This window comes from Leptonychotes weddellii, chromosome 16, assembly GCF_054177405.1.
Source record: "Leptonychotes weddellii isolate Sample4059 chromosome 16, ASM5417740v2, whole genome shotgun sequence".
NCBI lineage: Eukaryota > Metazoa > Chordata > Mammalia > Carnivora > Phocidae > Leptonychotes > Leptonychotes weddellii.
Window position 1 is genome coordinate 24,255,028 of NC_138384.1, and position 27,776 is coordinate 24,282,803.

General features: G+C 55.5%; 1 protein-coding gene across 1 annotated transcript in view; it reads left to right on the plus strand.

Moving 5' to 3' along the window:
• CNGB1 (cyclic nucleotide gated channel subunit beta 1) overlaps nt 1-27,776 on the plus strand; it is a 73,057-nt gene that overhangs the window by 17,286 nt on the left and 27,995 nt on the right. Inside the window, exons 13-22 of the mRNA XM_081806522.1 lie at nt 1,422-1,458; nt 6,982-7,141; nt 7,924-8,004; nt 13,644-13,731; nt 14,518-14,554; nt 19,556-19,715; nt 22,488-22,595; nt 24,676-24,833; nt 25,904-26,059; nt 27,389-27,597. Of these exons, the coding sequence (XP_081662648.1) occupies nt 1,422-1,458; nt 6,982-7,141; nt 7,924-8,004; nt 13,644-13,731; nt 14,518-14,554; nt 19,556-19,715; nt 22,488-22,595; nt 24,676-24,833; nt 25,904-26,059; nt 27,389-27,597 (1,194 nt within the window). The remainder of the gene's footprint in view (nt 1-1,421; nt 1,459-6,981; nt 7,142-7,923; nt 8,005-13,643; nt 13,732-14,517; nt 14,555-19,555; nt 19,716-22,487; nt 22,596-24,675; nt 24,834-25,903; nt 26,060-27,388; nt 27,598-27,776) is intronic.

Sequence of the window (27,776 nt, forward strand, 5' to 3'; positions counted from 1 at the left end):
TCTTGGAGCTCAGACAAGGATGGGTGGTCTGGGGGTAGAGCACAGAAGGAAGAAGGGCGCCTGTCGTGGGAGCATAGCCTGCCCATCTGCTCAGCTCACACTTCTTCCACACACTCTCTGAGGCACCTTGGCCACAGGGCTGCATGGGCTTGTTAACTGGGGGTCACAGTCAGTGGGGGAGATGCTTCCATGGAGGGAAGAGAGGATGTGGGGTGCAGAGGAGGAGCTCCCCAGGAGCATGAAGGAAGGCTTCCCGATGGAAGTGGCTTGCAAGCTGAGACCTGAGGGAGAAGTAGGATGGGGGTGGGTAAAAGTGAAGGGGGGTGGTATAGGAAGAGCCCTTCAGGCAAAGGATCAGCATATGCAAAGGCGCAGAGATAAGAGAGGCCTGGAATGTTCTGGAAAGAAGTGGGGCTTGCAGGAAAGCAGAGGGCCCTGTGTGCATTTCTGAGAACCTAGAACTCCAACAAGGGTGGGTGAGGGAGCAAGACCTCTGTCACCTCTTTCTCTCCTTCTCCAAGAACCTGGCACCTGGGGGTGCCTGGGTGGCTTATTTGGTTTAGCGGCCAACTCTTGATTTCCGCTGGGGTCATGATCTCAGGGTCATGGGATTGAGCCCCGCTTCACTTCGGGCTCTGAGCTCAGCAGGTAGTCTGCTTCAGATTCTCTCTCTCCCTCCCCCCTGCTCATGCTCTCTCTAAATAAATAAATAAATAAAATCTTTATAAAAAAAAAAAAGGACCTGGCACCTGGCCGTTCTCCCTTGGAGACAATTGTATATCTTGACAGTAGCACCTGGAACTGGGAGGCGGGAGGCCTGGGGCCCAGTCCTGGCTGCAACAGGAGGTGGACAAGAAGCCTCAGGGCCCCCTTCTCTGCAGGCTGAGCCCTCAGGCTCTGTATCCAAGTGGCCTCTGCGGGTGGCAGAGGAAACGCAGCTTTGGAGTTTTCCAAGACGAGGAAAGAGGGGCCTGGTGGCAGGAACACTGTGTCTATGAACATGCCCTCACAGAGGGGAGGGGCTCCTGAGGACGGGGCTGGGGCAGGGGAAGGTGTGGGGCTGGTGGGGAGAGGCCTCGCCTGAGCTTTGAGGCAACCCCCCAGGAAGGCTGGGAGGAGGTTTTCCCCACACAGAGAGTGGTAGGTAGGCAGGCCTCTCAGGCAGGGGGCCCAGCCCAGGCAGAGGAGCTGGGTGGGGGACCCCAGTGGTGATCCAGGGAGGGGAGAGCCTGGAGCAGGGGGTAAGCTCTGAGGCAGGAGGGGAGAAACAGGCCAGAGAGGAGCTGGGAGCAATGGGACCTTCTGTGGGTGTCCTGGTAGGGGATGAGGAAAACCCTCTTGCTTCTGTGTGTGCTGGGGTGGTGGTGGGAGGAGGGAGGCTGGTGAGGAGACACGTCATTTCCCCCTTTTTCCCCATGCAGGAGCCTGACTCCCCTGGAACATGTGACGTGCAGACGAGTAAGTGACAACTTAGTGGATCCTCATGGGCATCTCGGGGAGGGTTGCTTGGTCTGAGTGCACAGTGGGCCGGTCCCTGGCCAGGCCTGGACTTGCTTGGGGGATTCAGTCAGGGCCTCCTGACCTGGAGCTGAGAGAGCCCATGCCCTGCAGACTTCCCCTCAGGTCAGCCTGGCCCAGGGCCAGATGGTGGCTGGAGGCCCCTCCTAGGGGCTGAGGAGAGATGTGGTGGGGGACCAGGCTTGCAGAGAAAACAGTTCTGAGGCCAAGTTGGATGGACCCCCTTCCTCTGGGAGCACCCAGAGAGAGCCCCCCACTGCTTCCCTGGGCCAGTGGGTTGGGCTAAGCAGAGTCCCTGGGTGAGGGGGGACGGGAGAGGCATGGGGTTTCCCTGGGGGAACTAGGTCCCATAAACTCTGGCTGTCTTGAGCCAGGAGGGTTCCCCTCATCTATGGGTGGGATGGGGAGCTATGCGCTGCCTTTTATCCTAGCCCTGCACTAGTATCAGGGGACGGACGGAGGCCGGGAGGGGAAGGCCAGGGTCCCAAATCTGCCCTCCCTTCATTTCATGGCCTCAGGAAAAGCATGTGGCATGCAGGGCTTTTATTCATTCACAGAGGTCACAGAGGGCCTGCTATGTGCCAGGCCTGTGATACGTTCTAGAAGTGAGCAGAGCAGAGTTCAGGGCCTGTGGGCGGTGGCCCTACTCCACCCTGGACATGGACCCTCAGACCCTGGGCCTTAGGTGTCCTCCGGCTGTCCACCCTAGCTCCACTAGGCTGATGGTGGTCTTTCCAAGCGCCCTGCGGGTGAGGATGGCCACCGCAGCCTGGAGCGCAGCCGGGCCGGCCACCGCGGAGCTGGGGTCTGGCCGCAGGACCGCGGGGCCGCGGGAGAGATGGGATTTGTATGATGCTGAGATGTTGTGGGGGGCAGGCCTCAGCGCAGGGCTTGCTTGCTCTCATGGAGACCCTGCGTAGAGCAGTGAGCCCCATATGGCTGTTGGGGCTGGCAGAAACACAGGGATGTGCCCAAGGTCACAGAATGAGTTGTCACAGTGTGGCGACGAGCATCCATGTGGCCTGGTAGCCATTGTGGAGAAAACGTTCCCTGGAGCAGGGGCCCCGGAGAGCTCTAAAGACAGAAGCCCTGGCCCCCTCTTCTCCTCCTCTCTGCTCCCCTGGAAGGAGTTCGGGTGCTCAGCCAGCTGTCGACGGGGCCTCCCCGCGAGCGCGGAGCGTGTGGGGCGTGGGTGGGCGCGGGGCTCCAGGGCCAGGAACCCTGTGTGTGGGCGCCCCAGGGCTGCGGAGCAAAGGACCGCAAACCCGGCGCCTGCAAACAGCAGAAACGCGTTCTCCCACCGCTCAGGACCCAGAGGCCCAAACTCGAAGCCTTGGCTGGGTTGGTTCCTGCTGCCCTGGGGAGAAACCATCCCGGGCCTCTCTCCTGGCTTCTGGTGGCAATGCTCCGTGTCCTACTGGCTTCCGGCTGGCCTCTGGTCTCTGCCTTTTCCTATCTGTCCAATCTCCTCTCCTTTCTCTTGTAAAGACCCCAGCCAGGGATGTAAGGCCCACCCTAAATCCAGGCTGAGCTCATCTTGAGATGCTTAACTAATGACATCTGCAAAGACCCTGTTTCTAAACGAGGTCACCTTCACATGTCACAGGGAGTAGGACTGAATATATGTTTTTTGGGGGGACACTGTTCAACCCATGCTACAGGATGAGACCAAGGGGCTGGGGGCCGAGTGCCCTCCCCGGCTGCCAGCTCTGCCCCCAGCCTCCCTCCCCATTCCCTCACTCACGTACCTGCTCATTCATTCCCTCCGCCTGCCCACCCAGCCCCCCACCTTTCTGTCTTGTTTCAGGCGTGGCGGCAGCGGGTGGCCTCTGAAACAAGACAGAAGGGGTCCTGGGAGAGCACAGATGGACAAACGGATGGATGGATGGAAGGAAAGAAGGGTGCCCTGAAGACCTGCAGGGGAGGGGAAGAGGAGGCTGTCGACCCCGCACCCTGCTTGAACAGTGACCCCCCGGCTGCTCCCCACGCTCTCAGGCAAGGCGAGGGGAGCCAGTCCCAGAGCCGCCTCTCCGAGACAAAGGCCGGCCCCTTTCCACGGAAGCAAGGAGAAGGATGGCCAAGGGCAGCCGGTGGGATTCAGGCTAGACAGCAGGAGGACTTCCCACCAGAAGGCTGTGGGAAAGCCTGTGGAGGACTCTCTTTGAGAGGTCGCTGGCACAGCCTTCAGCGTGGGGCCGGGCACCCAGCTGGTGCCCCCACAGGACACACTTTTTCCCAGCAGAGGATCCCCTTAGGCTTGGCTGTGTTCTCTCCCTCGAAGAGTTGGAGTCCACCAGTGGACAGCAACGCATGCCTTTGCTGACATTAAAAAGCATAAATTGGCACATCACAGCTGTGATTGCATGATGTCCTTGCTTCGGGTGAAGCTAATATGAGTACTCAAGTTCGAAAGATGGGCGGGTTAATGTGGCAGGTGGTGCAGGGGGAGCAGGGAGGAGGAGTTTGCTAGGGATCCCGAGCCGGTTGCCCTGGGCCCTAGCGGGTCCACAGATGTCTATGTTTGGGGCACGGAAGGATTTTCAATATTAGAATTAGTTGCCAACATCTAAAAATCAGGTGGCGTTGCAGAGGAAAAGTCTGGTGTCTCTCAAAAACGGGGACTATCCAGCTATGATGGACCCGCGCCATGCTTGTGAGGACAGTCTGATCAGCAGCTGCCTCCTGACGGCGGGGAGCACGCTCCCCCTCACCCACATACACTGTCTCCCTGGCCACACGGGCCTTTGACTTGGAGACCCCTGAGGTCCCAAACTGGCGGCGAGGGGAGGGCAATGCGGGAGAGGGAATAAAGTGAGCAAATGCCTGGAGGTGGGAGAAGGAGAGTGGTGGGTGCTTCCGTGAATCCTGAGTTCTTGACGCAGAAGGTAAAACTAGAAAAGCTGGGCCCTGATTTTAGGGGACTAGATTGTAGGCATTGGGGAGCCTTTGAAGGTGGTTGAGCAGGGGAAGGACTTCACAGAGACTACTCTGAGGCTGAGCAAGCGTTGGAGGCAGAGGAAACAATCGAAGCAAAGGTTCTTGATCTTTGGGCCACATCCAAAGCATCTAGGACCCAGGCCTGCCAGAGAGGATAAGCCAGAGCTTGGGCTTTGCCAGCAACCCAGGCCTTGGCCTAAGATCCATGCCCCCAGCCTCCCTGTTTGCTGATCCTGGGAACAGGAGCTCCTTCCCCAGATGCACCTGATGACCTGCACTGCTGGAATCAGAACCCTATTCAGTTGCCCTGAGGGACATCCGAGGCTGGCAGAGAGGATGCCGGCCAGGAGGTGGTGTGCCAATGAGGGACTTCAGGAGCAAAGTTTCAGCCCAGGATGGAGCAGGAGTTTCCCCATGGGAGCTTGAGCACCCACAGTGCTTCGGTGGCCCCATCTGTGACCCAAGGGTGGGGCCCTGGAAAAGCCAGGAGAGCTATGAATCAATCGGATGCCTACAGAGAGGGTCTTGGAACCCCGCCCCTGGGTCAGCATGGCAGAGAACCCTGTGCCCGCCCCTCCGGCCCAGTGCCGTGGCCACCGTCCTCTTCCCAGAGCCACAGAATCTTTGGCTGTAACATGGGGACGGTATAGGGCACGGCTCACAGGCCTGGCACAGCCATGGAAGGGGGAAAATCTTGTAAAATGCTTACTCACTAAGGAGTACCCAAAAAGAAAGGGTTGAAAAAGAAAGCAAGGCTGTAAACAAAGATGGCATTGACTCTTCAGAACGCAAATGCTGGGCTCATCCAGTGCCCATTACGGAGAGGCCCCCAGGCCAGGGAGACACTCATGGGACATGTTTATCGCCTGGGATAGCACAGCAGGGAATCGGCAGTCAGGAGACTTTGCAATGCCTCTGATATCCCGGGTGGCCTTGGACAAGTCACTCAGCCTCTCTGAGCTGGCCCTGTGGTTTATCAAATGGCGAGAGTACTGTTCTCCCCATGCAGGGTTGCTGTGAAGGCTAATGAGCTCACGGGCCAGAGGTTGTCCTGTCCCCTGGATGTTCCCTGCTATGTCAGGTGGGGACTTGCACCCCAAGTAGCTGCTCAAGGTGGAGATGCTGCATCATGACCGGACGATGTTCTAGAATGACGTGTATGGTGTGCCTCCCACTGGATTCAGGGCCACGCTTGGAAGACCCTCTGTGGTCAGACCCCAGGGGTGTTTGTCGGGCTGGAGGAGCCAGGACCAGCATGGAAAAGGCTAGTTAGTTGAAGATGTGTGGCTGGGGGGCGGCAGGGACTCTCCTGGAGGGCAGGCTGACCCTTCCTCTGTGAGGCAGGATAATGTCTGTACTTGGGAGCTGGAGGTGGGAGCAGGAGGATGCAGCTCTCAGAAAACAGACAACCCTGAGCCGGGCACAGGGGAAGCACCCTGCAAAGGAAGGTGTTAACCTGGGTCTCAGTTTGCTTGTCTGTAAAATGGGGAATAACATAAAAGAGGGAGAATAAAATGGGGAGTAACAATTATGCCCAACTCAAAAGGTTGGTGTGAGGACTCATTGAGTTAATCCATGTATGTCACTAAGTACAGGGCCAGGCACATAGTAAGTGCTCAATAAATGTAGCTGCCATTGTATTATTATTATTATTATTATTATTATTTCTACACCATGAGCAATAATTCCCAGTCACAGAATAAGGTGGGAGACCAACTCCCATTTAAAGTCGCTGTTCATAATTTCATGCTTGGTTGAAGGGCCAGCCAAGACCTGGAGCTTTTTGGGAATGCCTGGGATCCAGGCAAATCTCCCCACTTCCCCCCTTTCTCTTGCTTGTCGGGGGGCTTAGGTTCCTGATGAGACTCCCCTATGCCCACTTCTGGCGAGCTCACAGCCCCACACTGTTTGCATTGTCAGGGACCTGGGTACATGGAGAAATAGTGAAAATGACCAATTCCTATCTGAAGGTTGGACCACCTCTACCAGAAAGTCAATCCCCTTAGAAGCTGGAGCCTCTAGGCCCAGGAGGGAAAGACTCCTGGAAGCGGGAGCTGAGGTTAGGAGCATGTAGTATGCCGTCACCAGTGGGCGGCATCTAGAGAACAGGCCGGGGGCAGGCTCTCTCTGCATCCCCCGGGACAGTCCAGGCCACCTTGCACCTGCACGTGCCAAGGCAGACCCCGAGCCTGGATCTTTCATATCACCTGCAATGCTGTGGTTCTGCTTTTGCACAAAACTCCAAGAAGGAGGCCCAAGGGGACACAGAGGCTAACCGTAATTGAAGCTCTATCTCAAGAGGAAAAAGAGGGGGAAGACGGCTGGAAGGAGACAAGGTGAATGATCATGCGCTTCAGCCTGTCACTTTAGCACTGGTCTGGTTGCTGAGGTTCCCCGGATAATGGTGTTGTTTCTGCTGCTTGGCTGAGAGCTGGCTCATGGCGGTTGATGGCCAAGGCCCCCCATGCAGTCCCTGGGACTCAGAGGCCCAAGCCCACTCTCCCCCGCGCCCTGTGTCCCCTGCAGTCTGCATCCTCCCCGGAGGCCAAGAGGAGCCTGATCTCATCCTAGAAGAGGCTGACCCTCACTGGGAGGAGGACGAGCATCAGGACGGTGGCATCAGCCCGCAGGGCCCAGAGGCAGCTCCAGCTTATGAAGAGGAGAACGAGGCTGTGGAGATGCCCAGGTGGGAGCCAGAGAAAGCCCCGGAAAAAATGACTGGGGAGATGACAGGCACACGGTAGAGAATCCCAAAGGTACCAAAGGCCATAGAACAGGATTCAAACCTGCCTCCACTCCTTCTCCTAGCTGCACTTTGCTCTATTCTTTCAACAATATACCTTGAGTTCTTTCCACCTTCAGTGCATAGAGAGATCTTCCATTGTGTGAATGTGCCAGAATTGATCTAATCTGCCCACTGTGGGTGGACATTTATGATTCTGAAATTGTGTTATAGACAATTTTGCAGCACTCTGGCACGGATGTCCTTACACAGCCATGTGAGTAGATGTGCAGGAGAAATTTCCAGAAGGGGGGCTAAAGGGTCATGGGTCACTGGAACGTGTGACAGTGGTAATGATTGCCCACTTGCCCTCCATAGGGACATCACGATCTTTGTTCCCACTAGTGATCTTGGCGATGGCCTCTCGAGCTGGGAGGTCTCAGGTCCTCAGGCCCATGGCCTACGTTGTAAAGGTGGGGAAACTGAGGCCCAGAGAGGCTCAGGGGCTGACCCAGGGTTGCCACTAGGACGGCGGGGGCTGGGCCGGGCCCCTGGTGCCGTGAAGAGGCCTTGCTGCCGGAGGGAGCCCAAGGCTGCTCAGGTGGGGTTCCCCGGGTCAAGTCTTGGTTGAGAAGTTCAGCTCTGGTGTCAGGGGTTGCAGGACATCTTCCTGAAAATGGGGACAGGAGCTGGACTCGGGGTGGAGCTGCAGGTGGGCTTACTTCCTGCTTCTGACCTCAACTCAGGGAACTGCCCCGGATTCAAGAGGAGAGAGAAGCTGAGGAGGAGGATGGAGAGGAGGAGGAGGAAGAAGAGGAGGAACCAAAGTAAGGCGCTGTGTGTTCTCCGTCTTCCCCCCAAGGATGACCTGGGGAGGGGTTACAGTGAGGGGCAGCGGGCTTCTGGGGTGGGGGTACTCCTTCCTTTGTTCTGTGATTTGTGTTGCTGGGCACTGACCAAAGAGGCTGGGGAGGCTGGGGGTCCCCCCGTGCTCAAAATGACCTGGGACTCATATGGCCCACCACTTCACAGCCTCCCACACCCCTACACACACATACACACACACACACACTAGAACGCAGCCTCCTTGGGGGTGGGGGGTTTTGTCTGTTGTGCTCACTCCCATGTCCCTAGATCCTAGGTGCCAAGTAAATGTCGACTGAATGCATGGCTGGAGGAGTGAAGGGGCCCCTGCAGTGGGCTCACAGCCCTGTCAGGAACAGAGCCAGGGCATAGGGCTGTGCCCCCCTCCACCCCGCCCACAGCGGTCCCATGGGGGCTTTTGACACCGTGTAGGCCACCCTGGATTCTGTCCTGCTCATGAATGGTTGATTCTCCACCCCGATCCATAAGGATTTCACATGAACGCACAGAGAAGTCAGTTAAGATAATGGTTAAAGAATGGCGATCAGAAACCACTAAAAGTTATAATCATCAAACTTGCTAAGAGACTAGATCTTAATTATTCCAACCACTAAAAAGAAATGATAATTATGTGACATGATAGATTGTCACCATGGTGGCAATCATATTATAATCAATAAACGCATCAAATCAATGTGTTGCACGTCTAAAATTTACACAATGTTCTATGTCAAACATTTCAATAATAATACAAAAGACCACTAAGAGGGAGAAGATTTTTAGCAATGTGGGACGGACAGAAGGACAGACAGAGAGGGGGACCCACGGGGAGATGGAGAGCAGACAGCTGGACCTGAGTGTGGAGCTGGGGGTGAGAGGTTGGAGATGTAAAGGCAGGAGTCTGGTCGAGTAGACAGAACTGGAAACCAGGGGTATGGAGGAGATCCTGGGGGAGCCAGCGTGGAGAGAGGAGAGGCCCAAAGGCCAGATCAGAGCCAGGGAGTTTTGAGGAACCAGAAAGGCCTGAGGAGGAGGTGCCAATGAGGGGAGTGGGAGACGAGAACAGCGTAGAGCCTGGGGGTTTCGAAGAGAGCCTCAAAAGCAGCCCTCGTGTCTGGGGACAGTGACAATGCACCTGGTGGACATGGGGGGAGATGGTGCTTCAGAGGCAGGGGGCCAGGTTGTGAAGGCCTTGGACTTGCTTTCCCGGGAGCAATGGGGAGCCACTGAAGGTTCATGAGCAGGGGAGTGGTGTGATCTGGCAGCTGCACTGTGGGGGGACTGAGGCAGGGAGAGCTCGAGGAGGCTGTTATCAGGGGCAGGCCAGACTGATTTAATCTGTCCCTTGCTTTATTCCCTGTCTGTGTCACTGGGCCCTCTGTGGTGTCCCCTGGCCCACACCCTTCCTCCCTGGCCTGAGACACGGGCTCTGCTCCTCCTGGCAGAGTGACCTGGGCAGGTGTATACCACACAGAGCTTCTGCCTCCACGTCTGAGGAATGGGGACACTCACAGCCCCTGCAGGGTGGTGGCAGGGCCAGCTGCGTAGTGGGCATATTAGGGCCTGGCCTGCAGTGGGCGCCCCATCAAAGGTCGTTGATGTTCTCATCTGCACTGAGGGTCACTTCCAGTCCCAGGCAGGAAATCGTTACACCATGAGACCAACACAGGACTTCCGGGCCGGAGGCCTGCTCAGTGGCTTCTGCTTTTAGTCCATCTTTCCCTAGTTCACATACAATTTTTTTCATCCTTAGCAGGAGGCCACACAGTTACTTGCTTGCCTCCAGTGACGGGGAGCTCACAACCTCTTGAGGGCTGTCCATCCCATCCTTATACACCTCTGACTTATGAAAGTATTTCTTCCACCAAAAATAAGCATGTTTCCTTATGGTTTCTGTAACACAGTCCGATTCTGCCCTGTGGGTCCCCCAGAGCCAGGCTGCTCTCGCTGACAGGTGACACCCCTTCTCCTGGGTGAAGACTTAGGTGCGGCCCAGCCTTGTTAGTGCAGCCCCATCTGCCGTCTGCTTTCCACCTCGGAGGCCAGCGAGTTAGTGTGCTCACGCACATGCACACGCACCGCCTGCACACGTGTTCTCTGCACGGTACACGCATCTGCACCATACGTACACACCAGCACACAGTTACACCCACACGCAGCCTGCACACATGCACATGCACACACCACACATGCATCCACATGTGCACACACGTGCACACACAGGCACGCTGATACACACTTGCACGTGCACACGCTACCCCCTACGCGCATGCTCACGCACACGGCACATGTATTTAGTTACAAATGCTGCAGACACACACATATTCACATACATGTTTATCCAGAGTTTCAAACTCAGGGAACTTCTGGGCCCGGGGCCCTAGGTCGGGACGAGGGCCCCGGGTAAGAGAGTGAGAGATGCCCAGGCCGGGGCCAGAGGGCGTCGGGCGTGGGCAGGTGGACTGGGCTGTCACTGGCTCCGGGGGGAGGCTCTTGGCCGGCTTGGGGTTACTGATGACGTGCGCGGGCCCTGGTAACAGGCAGACGGTCGCCTAGCGACCTGGTCTCTGCCGGCAACAGCTCGGCTTTTCCTAGCAACCGCAGCCTTTTGGTCCCCACCTGGCCTCCCTGGGGACATTTCTGCAGAGTTCCCTGCACATCCCCTCAATCTGATTAGAAGCAGGAAGGATCAGTGGCTCACCGGTGACCCGAGCCACACTGGCTCCAGAGCTGGCCTGGCAGCCTTGGGGCTGGGCTGGGGCTCTCCCAATTGTCTCCCTGTGTGCACCCGACCCGGGGCTTGGGATGAATGTCACCGCCCCCAGCTGACCTCTTGCATCATGGGCGTTCTTGTCGGCAAAGACGGCGAGACCCAAGTAGGTGGCTGCTTCTTCCTAAGGGCTCCCCTTCTTTCTTTCAGGGTTGGGGTGCCTGGTGAGGAGCGTGCTGAGGACCTTAGCTTAGGGGTGTAGCCTGCTAGGTGACCTGGGGGACAAGGAGCGGGATGGCCAACTCTTGGCTACTCCCTGCACCTTTAACTCGGATAGCCAGCTGGGGAGATCCTCCGGGATGCCCACGTCGGCCCATCCGTCTGATCCTCCGCTTGGAAATCCCTGGAATTGGGGAGGTTTCCAGAAGTGGCTGGCCTGCAACTTCTGGGCTGGGCAAGACGGGGCCTTGGGCACATTGCCGACCAGGGGCAACATGACGTTGGGTACGCAGCTCCCAAAGCAGCCCCTGGTGTTGCTGACAGGGCCATGGTAGGGCTCGTTAGGTGTCTTGATAGCTGGAGATGTTTGTGCAAGATGTTCCCCAAGCCACTTGGGTGATTCATAACCCGGCAGGATGCTACCTCTTCTACTATGAGTAATAATAATGATGAGAGCAATCATGACAACAGTGGCCATTTGCGTAGCCCTCAGTGTCCATGCCAGCCTCTGGGCACCGGTTATTCATCCCGTTTCACAGACGAGAGAACTGGGGCTCAGACACGGTCCCCTGCACATCCAGGGCTGCGCTGCCGGCAAGCGCGGACCTGGGAGTAAAGCAAACCCTCGGTGCCCCACACAAGGAGAACTGCTTCTCAGTGTCGAGAGATGGAGGATCAAGAATGACACCAGACATGGGAAGTCTTTTTTGACTTTTTCATGAGATTCTCACCGGCCCTTCTGACCTCCCTCAAATAAGTCCGGCTGGATAGGCTGAGCAAGTCCCACCCATTTGACAGATGGGCAAACAGAGACAGCCCGAGGGCTTCCCAGTGACGTGCTCAGGGCCATCCAGAGATGTCGTGGCCTGATTCTGGAACGAGCAAGGCCCTGGGCAGCCCCAGACGGGGCTGCAGATGTTCATGCCCTGGGCCTTTGTGCTTTGAGAACCGGGAAGGGCCTTCAAGCACATTTTAATTTCTTTTAACGTCAGACCCCAAAATGAACTTTTCGATGGAAGAGAATATATATACTATTGAATCTTATATAAATGCAGTCACAAAATCTAATATTTATTTTTAAGGACGAAGGGGCCCATGGAGGCTAAAGCACGCAGGCCCCTGGAAAGTCATCATGTGCCCTTGCTTTTGTGACTTGAATCTCTTTATGAAAATCTGTTTCTTCCTGGGCAGGGTGGGGACTGTGACCCTGACAGCTAAGGCCCCTTACAATGGAAATAGCTACGTGATGATGAAGGGAAATGAAGAGGGTTGGGTGCTCGGGTCCTCAGGACACTTGCCTCACTCCCCCGTGTCACATGGGGCCGTGTAGATGCTTGGAGACAGGAAGCCAAGTATTGTGGACATGGCCTTGGGGTCAGAGATACCCGTGTTTTATCCAGGCTTGCCTTGTGCCATCCGTGTGACCGTGGCCGGGCCATCTATGCCTTCGATCGCTGAGATGGAATGGGACCGGCCGCAGCCCCAGGCTCTCAGGGTGGTTTAGGTGAGGATGGGGCCTGCTGTGACCATGTGATCACCAACCGAGTCCTGCTCCCAGGCCACTGGCTCCACACTGACCAGGGCTGCAATTCTGTCCCCACCTCCTCACCCACCTTGGGAGGGCTGAAGCTTGGCCCTCTGGGTAGGAGATGGTGAATCCGGGTTTTCTGGACAGTAGACACTGCGGAGCACCCTCCGTGAGCCTCGCTGACAGAGGTCTGTGGGGCGGGGTGGGCCACTAGGACCCAGGATCCAATTCTAACTACATAAGTCCCATTGGCCCCTGGTTCTGAGTCACCATTTTAACCCAGAGGCTGCACACGGGCATCGAAGGGCCCAATTTAACCTATAGACAGGCTCTTTTGATTATCTACATATTGCTATGAGTCTATTAACTTGGATTAATTATCAGCATCTAAAGATTGGAGATTCCACCTTTAAAACATGTAGTTCAGGCTCCTCTTGAAAATCAGATTTTTCCAAGCCAAGTGGGGTTGCCGACTCAGATGGGTACACGTTCTCTAATTGGCTATAGTCCTCTCTGTACCTCTGGTCCCTGTCACCCGTGTATGTCTGCAGCCTGGGCCAGGGACCCCTGAAACCTTCAGCAGCCGAAGCGTGGCTCTGATCTTGTGGCCTGGAAAGAACCAGGGTCTGCATTCGAGATCTGTGTGGTGTCAGACAATCTGCCGTGTGACTTTGGCCAGCTCAGATCACCTCTCTGTGCCTCATTTTTCTTGTACTCCCTGCCCTGACTGTGTCACGAACGTCGCCTGGAGGCTCACAGAGGGGAAATGCTGGGAGTACATTTTGAACACTATCCAGTGCTTTTTGGTCCTACCCCCCAGAGGACGGTTCCTCGCACCATCCACCACACTTTCCTTTGTACATGCTGTTCCCTTGTCCTGGACACCATTCCTCACCTAATGCCTCATGGTCAACTCATCTTCCCTGAGGTCCCGCCCAGAGGCCACCTCCTCTGGGCAGGCCTTCTTCCTAGACACAGTTGTGGTCTGCCTGCCCCTGCAAGGAGCCTCCTGAGGGTGAGGACCTATTCTTGGCCACCTTTGTGCACCAGCTCCCAACCCATGGGCTGGCTCTCGGCAGACGGGACTCAGGAAATGTCTAACACCCTTAACGCTAGCCCTTTCCTCCTCCCCCTTGGGGTCACAGTGTCCTGCTGGATAGCTGTCTGGTGGCGCAGGCTGGTGAGGACCTGAGCGAAGTAGGCAGGAGCCAGCCCCAGAGGGCCTCGCCCCAGGTATGAGCAGACTACCTCTGAGGCCTGGGTAGGCTTTGTGTACTTTGTTTACAGGGGGATTTTCAGCTGGCGAGATGCCCACTGGACAGAGGAGAGTAGCGTGGTGGGTACTGTAGGACCTGGCTTATACCAGGGGTCAGGTGGGCTCAGGGAGGGCCTGGGGTGACAGGGCCATTGCGGGGTGGAGCAGCTTGTCCTGCAGGCCAGTCTTCACGTGGCTGTGTGGCCCTGGAAGAGTCACCTCCCCACTCTGGGCCTCTGTGGCCACCTTTGTAAAATGGGGCTGAAAACCCCTCCCCAGGGTGTCCCACACAGTTATGCACAGCGCCCAGGTGGGGAGAGTTACATGAGAACACACCCCCCTTTATCTGTGTCAAGTCCGGGCGCTGGGCTCCTGGGTGTCCTCCCCTCTACATGGTGGGGGCCACCTCCCTGGATGCCCCAGCAGGTTGGTGGGGGGAGGGCCTGAGCAGTCAGGCAGGGCAAGGAGTAGAATCGGGGCCTGGGAGGACTCTTGAAGACAGATCTCCCAACAGGGTCTGGGCTGGCCTGGGGCGAGGAGGAGCCTTGATGGTCCAGCTTCTGTTTCCACCTTCCTGTCTGTAGGAGCTGCAGGAGCTGCAGGAGCTGCAGGACCTGCAGGAGCTGCAGGAGCTGCAGGACGTGCAGGAGCTGCAGGACCTGCAGGACCTGCAGGACCTGCAGGAGCTGCAGGACGTGCAGGAGCTGCAGGAGCTGCAGGAGCTGCAGGACCTGCAGGACCTGCAGGAGCTGCAGGAGCTGCAGGAGCTGCAGGAGGAGGCCGTGACTGTCAGCCCAGAAGGTAGGTGTGTGGTGGTGGGGGGAGCACAGAGCGTTGAGGATACTTTCAGGCTGGGGGCAGCCTGGGGACAAGGGCACTCAGCCCATCTCCCTTCCTCCCTACCATCCCCACACCCCTACACCTGCCTCATCCTCGGGCGAAACCCAACCTCTGCATCTTGGGGCCACATTATCAGAGCTTGGTGATGTATTTCAAGGCCCCAGGGGAATTACGGGAGGCTCCTGGGACTCCATTAGGCCTGTGGAAACCCCACTCCCAGTCAGCCCCTCCTGCCACTCCTCTCTGGGAATGCAGCTCTCTGGACTACCATCTGGAGATGGTTTGGCTGAAATGTAGCATCTCTGAGTGAAAATTGGAACCCGAGCTTGCTAAGGGCCCATCCTAGACCCCACGTGTCGTAATGAGCTTTTCCTTACTGCCCAGATCCCCACGCTGTACCCAGCACACACACTTTGCTATTATTTACCACCTCCAACCCCAAACCCGAGAACTCCATGGTTGGTGCGGCAGAGGCTGGGGGAGCCGAGGATAGCCAGGCTGGGGAGCCTGAGCCAGACAGACACGGAGCCCTGGCCTTTTGGGCCTCCATGTTCCTCAAGCCACCCTCTGAGGCAGGCAGACCATTTTATAGTTGAGAAACCTGAGGCTCCAAGTGGGCAGGATGTGGCTGAGCGGTCAAGGGCACAGACCTGCATTTCACTCTTGGTTCCTCCCTCCTCCTTCCTGTGGGACCTGGAGCCAGGCGTGTGACCTCTCTTAATTGTGCCTCCCAAATCCAGAAAGACAGGGCAATAGTCGTGCCTGCCGCATAGGGCATGGGCCAGAGTAGGAGGGGACAGTGTGTCAAAGGTACCCAATATACCGCGTGGTACTGAGGCAGGAGGCCATAATAGGGACCATGATGCTCATGTCCCAGCCAGCTAGTGACTGACACGGGACTGGATGCAGGTGTCCTGACCCCAGGTGTCCCAACCTTGCTCCCCACCTGGTCTTTGAAAAGCACCTTTTTTTTTTTTAAGATTTTTATTTATTTGTCAGAGAGAGAGAGAGAGAGCGCACAAGCAGGGGGAGTGGCAGGCAGAGGGAGAAGCAGACTCCCCACTGAGCAGGGAGCCCGACGCGGGGCTTGATCCCAGGACCCTGGGATCATGACCTGAGCCGAAGGCAGATGCTAAACCAACTGAGCCACCCAGGCATCCCTGATTCTAACTTTTTCTGTCTGAGGTGGGAAATGCCACCGGTGGTTGGTTAACAGAGAAAGCACAAGAAGTTGGGGGGCCCGGTGCTGTCCCTCAGAGCTGCCGAGTAGACCAGCCAACATGACGTGATAATGCTTTCGATGTTGACCCCAGGGACACGAATGATGTTTGGGCTTTGGGTGCAGCTGCTGCAAGTGCGGGCGGGCACCGGGCTGGTCCGAGTTGGTGCTAGTGGGGAGGAGCCCACCTCCCCTGCCTCCCCCCAACCCTCTGTTCCTGGTTGCAGTCCCCAGGATCCCACATCTGCCTGACCCCCACTGGCCCCAGCGGCATGGCTCAACCAGGCCAGGACATGGAGCTGAATCGCCTGGTCCAGGACCAGCCACCTGGCCAGGTGACCCCAGGGCTTGCTCCCCCAACTCTGGCGGAGCACCTCCCCAATGTGCCCAGCTACCGCCCCTCAATCACCCGCATCCCTGTCCTCATCTCCCGGAGGACGGCCTTGTCCAACTCCAGCTTCGCCAAGGAGACCAGAAGTTCCATCCGTCGCCTAGGTAGTGTGATCTTGTGCACCCAACATGCTTGTGCCTGTGGTGTGGACTTCTGCATGGCTCAGGCTGCTCCTCGCATGGGTGCCATGGTCAAGGTGTGGGACCACCAGTTGAACTCCTGGAAAACCAACCCCCTTCCTCTGTTGGTCAATGCCTTCATCTTGCTTTGTGGTGACTTAAGGGATATTAGTCCCCTTATCTCTGTGCCTAAAATCCCACAATTAGCAATTAATTTCTTTGGGTAAAACATTGCATTCTGCAGATCATCTTTTTTTTTTTTTTTTTTACAGGTAGTCAATCACACCCTAGCTTAAACAAATTACTAAGATCACTAGGCCAAGAGACTTGGGTGGGGGGAAGAGAATAAATTGAGGGGAATGGGGCAGAAGAGGAATGTGGGGACCCATTTCAGACAGAATCCTAGACCTTGAGGATTTTCTGGGAGCTGGACTTTGTGGGGATTGTTGATATCTGCCCAGCAAATCCCATTTCAGGAAAGGAGAGGCCCCCAGGTGTCTGCAGGCAGACCAGGAAGAGGGATAGCCTTAGGGGCCAGTGAAGAAGGAGGGCCTGTCTGGATCCATTTAGTTGTGACAAGGTCCCTGTGACAGTCTTTGGGTTCCTGCTGCTTGCTTCCTGATGACAAAGTACTCAGGGACAGCGGAGTGGCTCTGGACTAACCCCTATCACTATCTGCCTTAACTCAAGCCAGACCCACTCGCTTTCCCATTTCATTCGTTTATTTTGGGGGGTAGTGGGCAAGGGTGCTCGTGAAGTCAGTAGACGGGCAGAACTGAACGTTTCATGAGAACAGATCCACCGCTGTCCTCTCTTCCCAGCTTGCAATAGGCACAGAGTGGGGGTGATCGGCCCTACCACAAGGGTGGACACCCCCAGGCCCGGTCTTCTGGGAAGCCCTACATCTACTCACTCCCAAGCATCCCCCAATTTCCACCCCCCACGGATCCCTTCTCAAGTTTTGCTATATCCTATACCAATTCTACCTTTATTGGCTTGCCATTTTTCTTTCCGTGGATTCATTTTTTACATTTAATTAAGTTTATTCAATCAGGAAGCTTTACCATACTATTCCAGTGGGAAACCAGCATCGCTTGCCATAAATAGAAGGCATGAATAGAGATAACCGCAAATGAACTGAAAACGAAGTTGTGCTGATCGTTTCAGCGAAGGGTGAGGACCTGCTGAAGGCTCCCAGCGGAGACCTGCCCTCTTAGCCCCAAAGGGGAATTAGGCTGTGTCCGAGGCGTGTTAGGGCCCGGGGAGCACCAGGCTGCGACTTCGTCTCTGTGCATTCAGGATCTAGAGAGGATTGAAATGGGAGGAATGTTCTCGTCCCACGTTTCCTTTGCCTTATCTGTGCCATCTTGTGTCCTCCCAGGTCCCCAGGAGCCCCACACTTGGGGAAATAGTCCCACGGCCACGTTGGGACGGTGGGCTGATCCAGCCGCGGTGGTATGACCGGTGATGTGAGATGCTGCGGATAAGGCAGGGCAGCATGTAGGAAGAACACCATCCCATTTCAGTGATGCTCCTTGGCCCCGAGTGAGGTTTTGTTTAAACGGAGGCCTCTTTGCGAGCCGGTCACCAACCTCAGGACGAAGGAAGAGGCTAAGTGCTAGAGCTGGGCTGCCTGGGTCCAAATCCTGGCTCTGCAGCCGGTTCCTTCATCTTTCTGTGCTTCAGTTTATCCACAAAATGGGGACAGTGATAACAGCGGCCTTCTAGAAGGGCCGGGAAGGGGGGACGACTTAATCTATATAAAGCACTAAGAGTTTGGTGAAACGAATGGAAGGCAGGCACATAGGACGTGCTCTACGTAAATATGACTCTTCTCTCAGCCAATGTAGTCATGCCATGTTATTCGATTTTTCATAATATTATTCTCATTCTATAGAAATGAAACACCAGGCTTAGGGGTTTTCCTTCTTTCCTGGGGGGATGGAGGTTGCAGAGTCTTGCTCAGGGTGAGGCAGGGTGGGGGAGCACCTGCCCCCTCGCAGCCTCCCCGAGACGGCCTCACGGAGGCTCCGGGGGCCACACTGGGGACAGTCTGGGGCGCTGAGCTCACCCTGCCGGGGGAAGCAGGGTGAGGGCCCCTGTGCCTCACGCTCTCTCCTGCTTTCCACAGCCTGGGGGTATCTCTCTTGTTAGTCTGGCAACACTTGTTCCTTAAATGTTTAGAAACTTCTCCATTCCTGCTCATCCTCTTCCTCTGCGGGCTTAAGGCTTAGTACAACAAATGCTCAAAGGTCTTGCTTAGGTTCCCTCTGCCACATTTTGCGAAGTGCTGGCTTTTTCCCCATGGTGGCCCTTTAAAAAGAAAGTCGCATCTCCGAGGGCTTCAGAATGCTCCCGCTCCTCATTTTGGGTGCGTTGGGCCCGGCTGTTAGCGAGTGGTCCCACCCCGGTGTGGCCGGGAGAGGGAGCCCTGTCTCGGCCCCTCAGCATCCTCTGAGCGTCGCCTCAGGCAGGCCTGTCCCCACAGCCCCTGGGGTGGGTGATGAAGCCTGAGGCAGGACCACCCCAGACTGGCCAGGGAGGACCTGGTCCTTGGGACGTGGGACCCGGCACAAGGCTTCTCAGAGGTCAGGAGAGGAGTTGGGTTGATGGATTTGAGGGGCTCCCAGCAGGTCCAGAAATAAGGAGACACCCAAACAGATTCCCAAACAGGGGTGACACACACTCCAAGGACAGGCTGTTATCCTTGGTTGCAAGAAACTGCCCAATGTCTCCATTTGAGGCCCTTCAAGAGTGTGAGGCCGTGTGCCTTTGTCACCCCTGCCTTGGGATGGGGAAACTGAGGCCCAGCGAGGGGACGCAGCTGAGGCTGTGCTAGGCCAGGCCCTCGGACTTGCGCTCTCCCAGCCTCCCCCCGCCCCCACTCCCATCAAACCCCAGGTCCTTGAGGCTTCACTAGGCCTGGGGAGACCAGAGCTTGGGCAAGCTGGACTCCAGGCTGTGCTCAGGAGCTTCCGTGGCCTCAGTGGTGTGATGGCTTCTTTTGCAGCCCTTGGGCTGGGGTCTGGGGCAGCCGAGGCCCTCAGAGGCCCCCGGGCTCTGCATTCTTGCACCCCCTGCATGGAGCTCTCCCGTGGGGCCCACTGGGAGGTGGGGCTGCCAGAGGCCCCTCCAGACATGCTTTCTGTGGCTTTATCAAGAACGGAGCAAGGCCCTTGGGACCCGGCTTCTCTCTCTCTCTCTCTGACTGTCCTCTCCTTCCTCTCTCCAAGTGCCTGCTACAAAAGAGCATCCGGAAGTGCAGGTGGAAGATGCTGATGTGGACAGCCACCCCCCCATCGTGGAGAATCCACCCTCACCCGAGCTGCCACCACCTTCTCCTGCCAAATCCGACACCTTTGCGGTCCTGGGATCTGCCGCAGAGACTGAAAGGTCACCTTTTATGCTTCTCTTGGGCTTTTCACAGTACCGTGCCATCTGTCCATTTGCCCGAAGGGGAGCCTGAGGCCAGAGTGGGAAAGCAGCTGGCCCAAGGTCACTCAGCGACCTGGTGTCAGTCAGATCTGGGACTATGGCCCCACTTCCTGGTCCTCAACTCTGGTTTAGGACTCTATAAAGAGTTCTCCAAGGAAGTCCTCTCCCAAGTACCCTCAACTATAGGATAGGAGGGGGTAGTAAATGTGAAAAGGCTAATTTCCACCCCCTTGTTTTATTATTAAAATAATGGAATGGAGATACCAAAAAACACTAGAAAAATAAGCATCCCTTTTCCCAGCACACTAGGTAGTGATTTCATTTTACTGCCTTCTCTTATACACCTTGTCTATGGGCCCATGCTTTTGTGTGGTTTTAACTGGAGGGGTGATTTGGATCACATTTCATTTGAGACCACATCTGACATTTCATTTGAGACCACATCCTCCAGCTCCATGTGCCAGAATGAACTTAACAAATACTTTCTTTTTGGGCACTGTCCATAATGGAGCTATGGACATCTCTTTGGGCTTCTCTCTGTCCTTGGGCTCCTTTCTCAAAAGTGGGAATCCTGGTCAAGGTTGTGCACATTTTTATGCTTCTTGATATAAATTTGTTGCATGATTAGAGTTGGTTTTGAACAACCTGAGCCAGGTAACAGAGAGGTCTTGCATACAGCTGTAGGCAAACTGTGAAGTGTGGTGCATTGCTTTGTGAATGACTGCATTTAAGCTGCAGGGGACCTGCCAGTGCTTCTCCTGAGGTGGTTGGATTAGGAGATAGTTCCTTTTTCTTGATTAATCTTTGCTTTCATCCATGTGTCCTTGAGGACTTTCTCAGCCTAAAAAGGCTATTGTAACAGAGATAGCTAGATGTGGCCAACTGAAGGCTCTCTGATTTTAATGTGAAGAAAAGAGTCATAATCTCATCTAGCCTTGCAACATAGCTCACTATTCCATCAATCCTCTTGTTTCATTCATTGAACCATACAGAACACAGCAGAAAAAACGGAGCCAATATTGTTGCAGACATCTGGTCTACCTCTCTCTGTTCTCTTTATACAGGCTGGGTTGGGGGTGGATATCTGGGCACAGAGAGGGGGAGTAGGCTCCCTTGGGGATAGAATCCAAGCCCTCTGCCTTCTGTTTATGGGCAAGGCTCCTCTTGTCCTTATCATTCATTCACTCACTGACTCATTCACTCATTCATTCATTCACAAACATTTCTTGAACAACTTTATGTGTCAGACTCTGCTCTGGGTGCTGGGGATACATCAAGGAGAAGTCTGACAGGGGCCTACTCTCATGGAGCTGATGTTCTCATGGGGCTGAGGCAGACAATGAACAAGGAATTAGATAAACAAACAAGACTGTCCCAGAGAGCTCTAAGTTGAACATGACTTTGAGAAACCAGGGGAACCTCTACCTGAGCCTCCTTGGCCCTGAGAGGGGAGAATTCTGATACCTGACTTGGGAAGCCAATGGGGCTGCCTATGGTCAGGGTTGGAATGAGCATTGTGAGCAACTGATAGGCACCAAAAAGCCATGGAAACCACAGACCCTGACAGAGGGGCACATGGGCTAGGTTTGCTTAAACCTTAAAAAGCTTAAAGCCTTGGTTTGGGGTGAATCCCAGCTCACCACTTACCGATGTGAGGCTCGAGGCAAGCCAATGAACACTCCTAGTCCTCCATGTTCCTACTGTAAGATGGGGATAGACACACCACCTGTTACTAGACTGCTAGAAGAATTCAATGAGCTAATTCGTGCAAGGTGCTCAGCACAGGGCTGCACGCGAGGCAGGGCTGCAGGAGTCTAGCTGCTGATGGAGTTCCACATTCTGGTGTCTTGGGCAGGAGATGGCACCCGACTCAGGAGAGGGCACCAGGCTGGGCGCAAGAGGACTGAGTTGGGTCCTCCACCTGTGCAGATTCTGGTCTCCGTGTTCACGGTGGGAATTTTAATTAGAGTGTGAAGGAGGTGAATCTGCGAGTGTTGCCATCCTCAGCGAGCAGGCAGGAGGTCATAGGATAGTTTCAGAGCCTTCTGGAATAAAGGCTACACATCCCTCCATCTGTATCCTTCTAGAAGCCTCTGGGATCCTGAGTTGCGATGGTTGAGGATGGGAAGAATGACAAGTGGATTCCCACCCAGACATCATCAGCCAGGACTCCAATGGCTCCAAACACACAGCCCTGGGGCAGACATGCACTGAATGACAGGGGAGCCTGGGGAGGATTTGGTCTTCCTTCCTCAGATAGGGAGCCTGGAGGGGTGTGCTGGGGACTGGGAGGGGAAAGCAGAACATTTAAGCTGAGGCCCCACTGAGTCCTGAGTATCTCATTGAGTTGAGTAAATCTAGTTCCATTTTACAGACGGGAAGACTGAGGTGGCTCAGAGAGTTTAAGTCACTTGCCAAGATCATACACTAGTAGGAAGTAGGACTGGGATGCAAACTCCGGTTTGCCTGATACCAAGTCAGTGTTGTTACTTTTACACTAGGCCATTGAACAGATGTGGAGACTGAGGTCCAGAGAGCGGCTGTGTCCCTCTCTTCTCCCTTTTTGTCTCCCTGCAGGCAAGTGAGGACCCTTTGCAGCACCAACACCCCCTGTCCCATTCCCCACCCCCAGGGTTCAGCTCTGAGTGATCTGCAGGGGTCAAGGTCGGCTCACTTCCCCCTGTGGCCTCTGCCCTCGCTGAAGGTCCCTCCATGTCTGTGTCCTTGCAGGAAGAGGCTGCCCTCCCAAGATGATGAGGCTGAAGAGCTCAAGGCACTGTCACCGACTGAGTCCCCCATGGTCCCCTGGTTGGACCCGGCCAGCCCACAGGGCGCTGAGTGAGTGGGGACCACCTCCGGGGTCTCAGAGAGTTGGAAGTCTGGGTGGGGATGAGCAGGCAAGGGGAGGGGGTTGGGGTTGAGGGGGAGAGCATGGACGTTTCTAGAACCCTCCGCCACAACTTTGCCAGCAGCCTCTGAGCATTAAGACAGGGCTGGGTCTCCTGTCCAGGCTGCTTCTGGCTGGCCTAGGAGTTCTGTACAGTCTGCAGAATGCACAGAGGCTTTGTTGTAAAGGAGAGGCTCCTGGCCCATAGGCAGAGGTTGGCTCCTGGCTCTAAACCCCTGAGAGGGTCAGCAGGGGGAGTGAGGAAAACAAGGATCACCAGGGGTCTGAACCCAGGGAGCCTGTTAAAAATACAGATTCCCATCTGCCAGCCCAGACCCGCTAGATCAGGACTTCAGACGGTGGGCCCTGGGGGATTCACATCTTTACAAGCCTCTGGCTGGTTCTGATGCAACTGGTCTGTGGGACAATGTTTAGAGGCCACAGTGAAGGCATTGGGACCTGGAGCTCTGACATCTAACTATTCCAAGGGCTGGGCCAATGGAAGATGTTTTCCAGAAGAGTCTGAGATGTTTGGTTGATGGTGACTCCCTGGCCCCAGGCTCTGGCCTGGGATCCTCATCCTATTCTCAGCCTTAGCTCCTGGAGTGGTCACAGGAGGCACTGGGCTTTCCTTCCAGCCTTTTTTCCCCCCTACCCATAATTTTATGGAGTTTGTTTTACAGAGTTGTGGAAAGTCCAGAAAAGTTGAAGGAGAAAGAAAAAAATCCAAACCTCACCCCTAGTTCATTGGTCCATTTGACTATATAGTGGAATCCCATCTTATCCCCTACCCAGGGTAGGGATAGGGTCAGAGTTTAGTATCAGAAAACAAGGCAGAAATCAGTTATAATAATAAAAATTACCCTTGAAGCCTCTTAAGGAGTTCAGCGTGGGGGTCCATGCATTAGCGAGGTAGGCTCAGCTGCTGTAACAAATAGACCCCACAGATTCAGTGGCTTAAGCAACAAGATGTCTCATGTATCACAATCATGTCACTGTTTCAGGTCAGTGGAGGGTTCTGCTCTATGCAGTCACTTAGGGACCCTGCGGACAGCAGCTCTGCCACCTTTGTGTGGCTTCCAAGCCCCTGCTGGTCACCCCTAGAAGGGGAGAATGCCAGACAAGGGGCCCAGAGATGCATGTAGCAAGTCCACTCATGTTCCCCTGCTGGGAGCCCACCCGGCCACCCTCGCTGGGTGTCTGAATCCCAGCAGCCACTCCCCATGGGAGGGAGCAGATGTGGGTAAGCAGCTAGCGTCTCCACCATATCTGTGTGCCCTTTCTTGTTGGGACCCCCATACTGCTTGTCTCCAGCCCACTTCGTCAAGTGAGCACCAGGGGAGTAGCTGGCTTGAGTTCCGGTGCCCCCGTGTCTGAAAACAAACAGATGTGAAAACACTACTATGCCCTCAGCTCAGCACAGTGGTCAGAGTGATGCTGCTCAGAGGACAGCCTGTCCCAGCCCCCCCAGGGCACTTGCCCTATGAGTGGAGCGCCGGGCAGACTCACATTCATTCTCTCTCTCTGTCCGTCTCTCTGTCCATCTGTCTCTCTCGCTGCGAGTGCATACGGTTTAAATTCCTATAATTTAAAAGGATATAGAATGTATCTGCACTATTTTTTTCCATCAGCTATTTCCTGAGCCAGAAGCGTAGCCCTGTCTGCTCTTTGATCTGTCCCAGACACGGATCTCATGGGAACCCCAAACTGGGGCTAACAGTCCTGACCTGAGTTCCAAGAGTTTCCCCCTAAATCGCAAGTGGGATCAAAGTTTTCTCAGAACTGCCTATCTGAATCAGATCCTGCGTGGTACATTTTCTAAAAGCTGGGCCCCCAGGTGTGAGCCCCAGACTGAATTTCCTCCTAGGAGCTATTAAAGTGGGTTTGATGTTTCTGGTGTCCAAAGGAAACTGGGGCAGCTTTTGCCTCCTTCGGGCCGGGTGGGATATGGATGCTGTTCGGTTCTGGCCCGGGGGGCACAGGGGTCCCGTCCCATCCAGCCCCCCTCAGCGCCGGGTGGTGTGTCCACAGTGGCCAAAACCGTGCAGTGTCCGTGGCCAGCCAGAACAGCACCATCATCAACAACCGGCTCCAGGAGCTGGTGAAGCTTTTCAAGGAACGGACAGAGAAGGTGAAGGAGAAGCTCATCGACCCTGACGTCACCTCCGATGAGGAGAGCCCTAAGCCCTGTGAGTTCAGAGCTGGGATGATTCACCCCACCTGAAATGGGTCCCCTAAAGCCCCTTATAAACTCATGGTGAGGGTACCCTCAAGGAAATGGTTGGGGTGCTTGGGAAAAGCCCAGATCCCCACTGTCTGGATTTTTGGGTCCTGTATGTACAGGTTTAGCTATGGAACCAGGGAAGGGAATAAGGTCAAAGTTCTGGCTGATGATCCGATCTTACTTGGCTCCCGCTCCCATAGGGCACGTACCCTCCTCGACCCTTCTGGCCCTTTCCCACTAGCAGGCAGGTGGTCCAGCCTGGGAGGCATCTCATGGCCTTACACACAGATGGCGTCCACACCCCACTTTTTTTTTAGTCTTATTTTTCGGAGCCCTCATTTGCCATAGTCTCATGGGGCTACCTGACAGTTTCCTGCTTTCAAGATTCCAAGAGGAAATGAGAGAAGTGCTCTCCTGCCAGGGAGGGTTTTCAGAGGAGGACTGTGCCTCAGAGTCCAGGGCGCCAACAATGGACCTAGCAGGGTCTGGATCCACAGTCCTCAAGCTAGAAACACAACCGTATTGAACCTACAAAAGTCAATCTGTAGGTCACCAACACCATCGCCTTTGATGCACAGATCGGCTGTGGTCCCCTTCAGTGTCTTGTTTCAGAGATGAAGGAGCTCAGGTTCCTGCTCTGAGAAACCCAGAGCAAGATTTCCCTGGTTTCTGGCCCTCGGTGGCAGGGGTCTGGGGTAGGAAACGCCCCCAGCCCTCCCGAGAGAACCAAGGGGGTCCAAACACAGACACACAAACAGACTTTTGGAAACACCTAACTTGCCCAGAAACACTTCATTCTGGGCAGCTCCTGAGAAGCAGTTCCAGACCAGTAGCTGGTAAGAGTGTCCAGCCGGGTGCCGTGGGGTTTGCTGCGGAGAGCACCCCGGTTTCCGCATGCAGAGCTGACTGCAGCTTTGAGGGTGGCGCCAGGGTCCCCTCGGCTCCAGCTGCAGAGTCTGTAGTTGGTTGGCCTCTCTCTGTAGCCTCTGCCCGAGCCTCAGGGCTGGGTCAGATGGTCACCGTGTCATCCCGCAGCCCCGGCCAAGAAAGCCCCAGAGCCGGCCCCGGCAGTGAAGCCGGCCACGCCGGGCCAGGCGGAGGAAGAGCACTATTGCGACATGCTCTGCTGCAAGTTCAAGCGCCGCCCGTGGAAGACGTACCGGTTTCCCCAGAGCATCGACCCGCTGACCAGTGAGTCCTGGGTGGGCCCGGGCCTTGCCCCCGCCGCGTACTGTTGCAAGGGCAGGAGACCGAGCGGGAGAAGCGGGGCGAGTGCAAGGGCACGTCAGGAGCGAACAAACCAAAAGCCCCTGGCTAGGAACCTACCATCACCCCCACCTTACAGACAAGGAAACTGAGGCACGACTAGTTAGTGGCAGACCCGGGAGCCCTGTCTCTTGGCCAAGGCTGCCTTCTACTCTGCTCTTGACGGCCCCTTCCTGGAGCTGCTGCTCTGAGCAGAAAAGGGCAGAAATTCTTGTGACATCTAAAGTGAATTCCCCCCACACGTTCTATTCCTCGGGAACGACAACCCGTCCTATGGGCACGGCACTTTACAGTTGACGAAGAACCTCCCAGCCTTTCTTAGCTGACCTCTCCTGTGCCTTCCCCAGGGAGGCAGGGTAGGCGCCAGAGAGAGACCTTCCTGTGGTCACACAAGTCCTGGGGGGACAGGACACCAACCCTGGTGTCCACTGGGCCTCTGAAATGACCACGTGACCCACGACATCCACCCATCCATCCCTCCACCCGTCTGTGTGTCCATGTTCTATGCGTTATTTACTATTGCGTATTTACTAAAGCAGGAAAGACATTGTTGGAACTATTTCAATAAGAATGAGAGCAAAAGTGTTTTCTAGTTAGCTGCCTATTATCTAATAATGCCCCCATCGTGCCCCCTGCTGAGGACTCTGGTTTATTAGGGCCTGGCAGGGATTTGTTTTTATATCAGAGATAGTTTTACACACACACAGGCACACACAAGTGCACACACACACGCACGAGCACACGCACACTCACAGGCACATGCACACACAGGCACATGCACACACAGGCACATGCACACGTGGACACGCACACACAGGCACACACATACAGACAAGCACACACGCGCACACACACACAGGCACACACGTGTGCGCACACACAGGCACACGCACACACAGGCACACATACACACACAGGCACATGCACACACAAGCACATGCACACGTGGACACGCACACACAGGCACACACATACAGACAAGCACACACGCGCGCACACACATACATGCACACGCACACGCACACGCATACATGCACACGCACACATACGTGCACACACATGCGTGCACACATGCACACACATGTGCACACACAGGCACATGCACACGCAGGCACACACATACCTCCGTTACAGAAGTGCCACATCTAGGAAGAGACGAGCGGAAAGAAGGAAGCCCTACCCTGATGCTCCTGAGAGGAGCCCTCCTCCAACGGCCGTTCTAGCGCGTTCCTGCCCCTTCGCTCCCCCCCGCAGACCTGATGTACATCCTGTGGCTGTTCTTCGTGGTGCTGGCCTGGAACTGGAACTGCTGGCTGATTCCTGTGCGCTGGGCCTTCCCCTACCAGACGCCAGACAACATCCTCCTCTGGCTGCTGATGGACTATCTGTGTGACCTCATCTACCTCCTGGACATCACCGTGTTCCAGCCTCGCCTGCAGTTTGTCAGAGGGGGAGACATCGTTGTGAGTCCCGGGCAGGTGGCGGGGCCGGGGGGGCAGGCCCTGCAGCAGGGCCTTCGGGAGTCTGACCCCAGCTGCTCTGATAGACAAGACAAGGGAACAAGATCTCGGGCAGGTGTGCCCGTCCTTGTTCAAATTACACCCATGAATATTGCTCATGGGTCAAATGGCTCCTGCAGGAC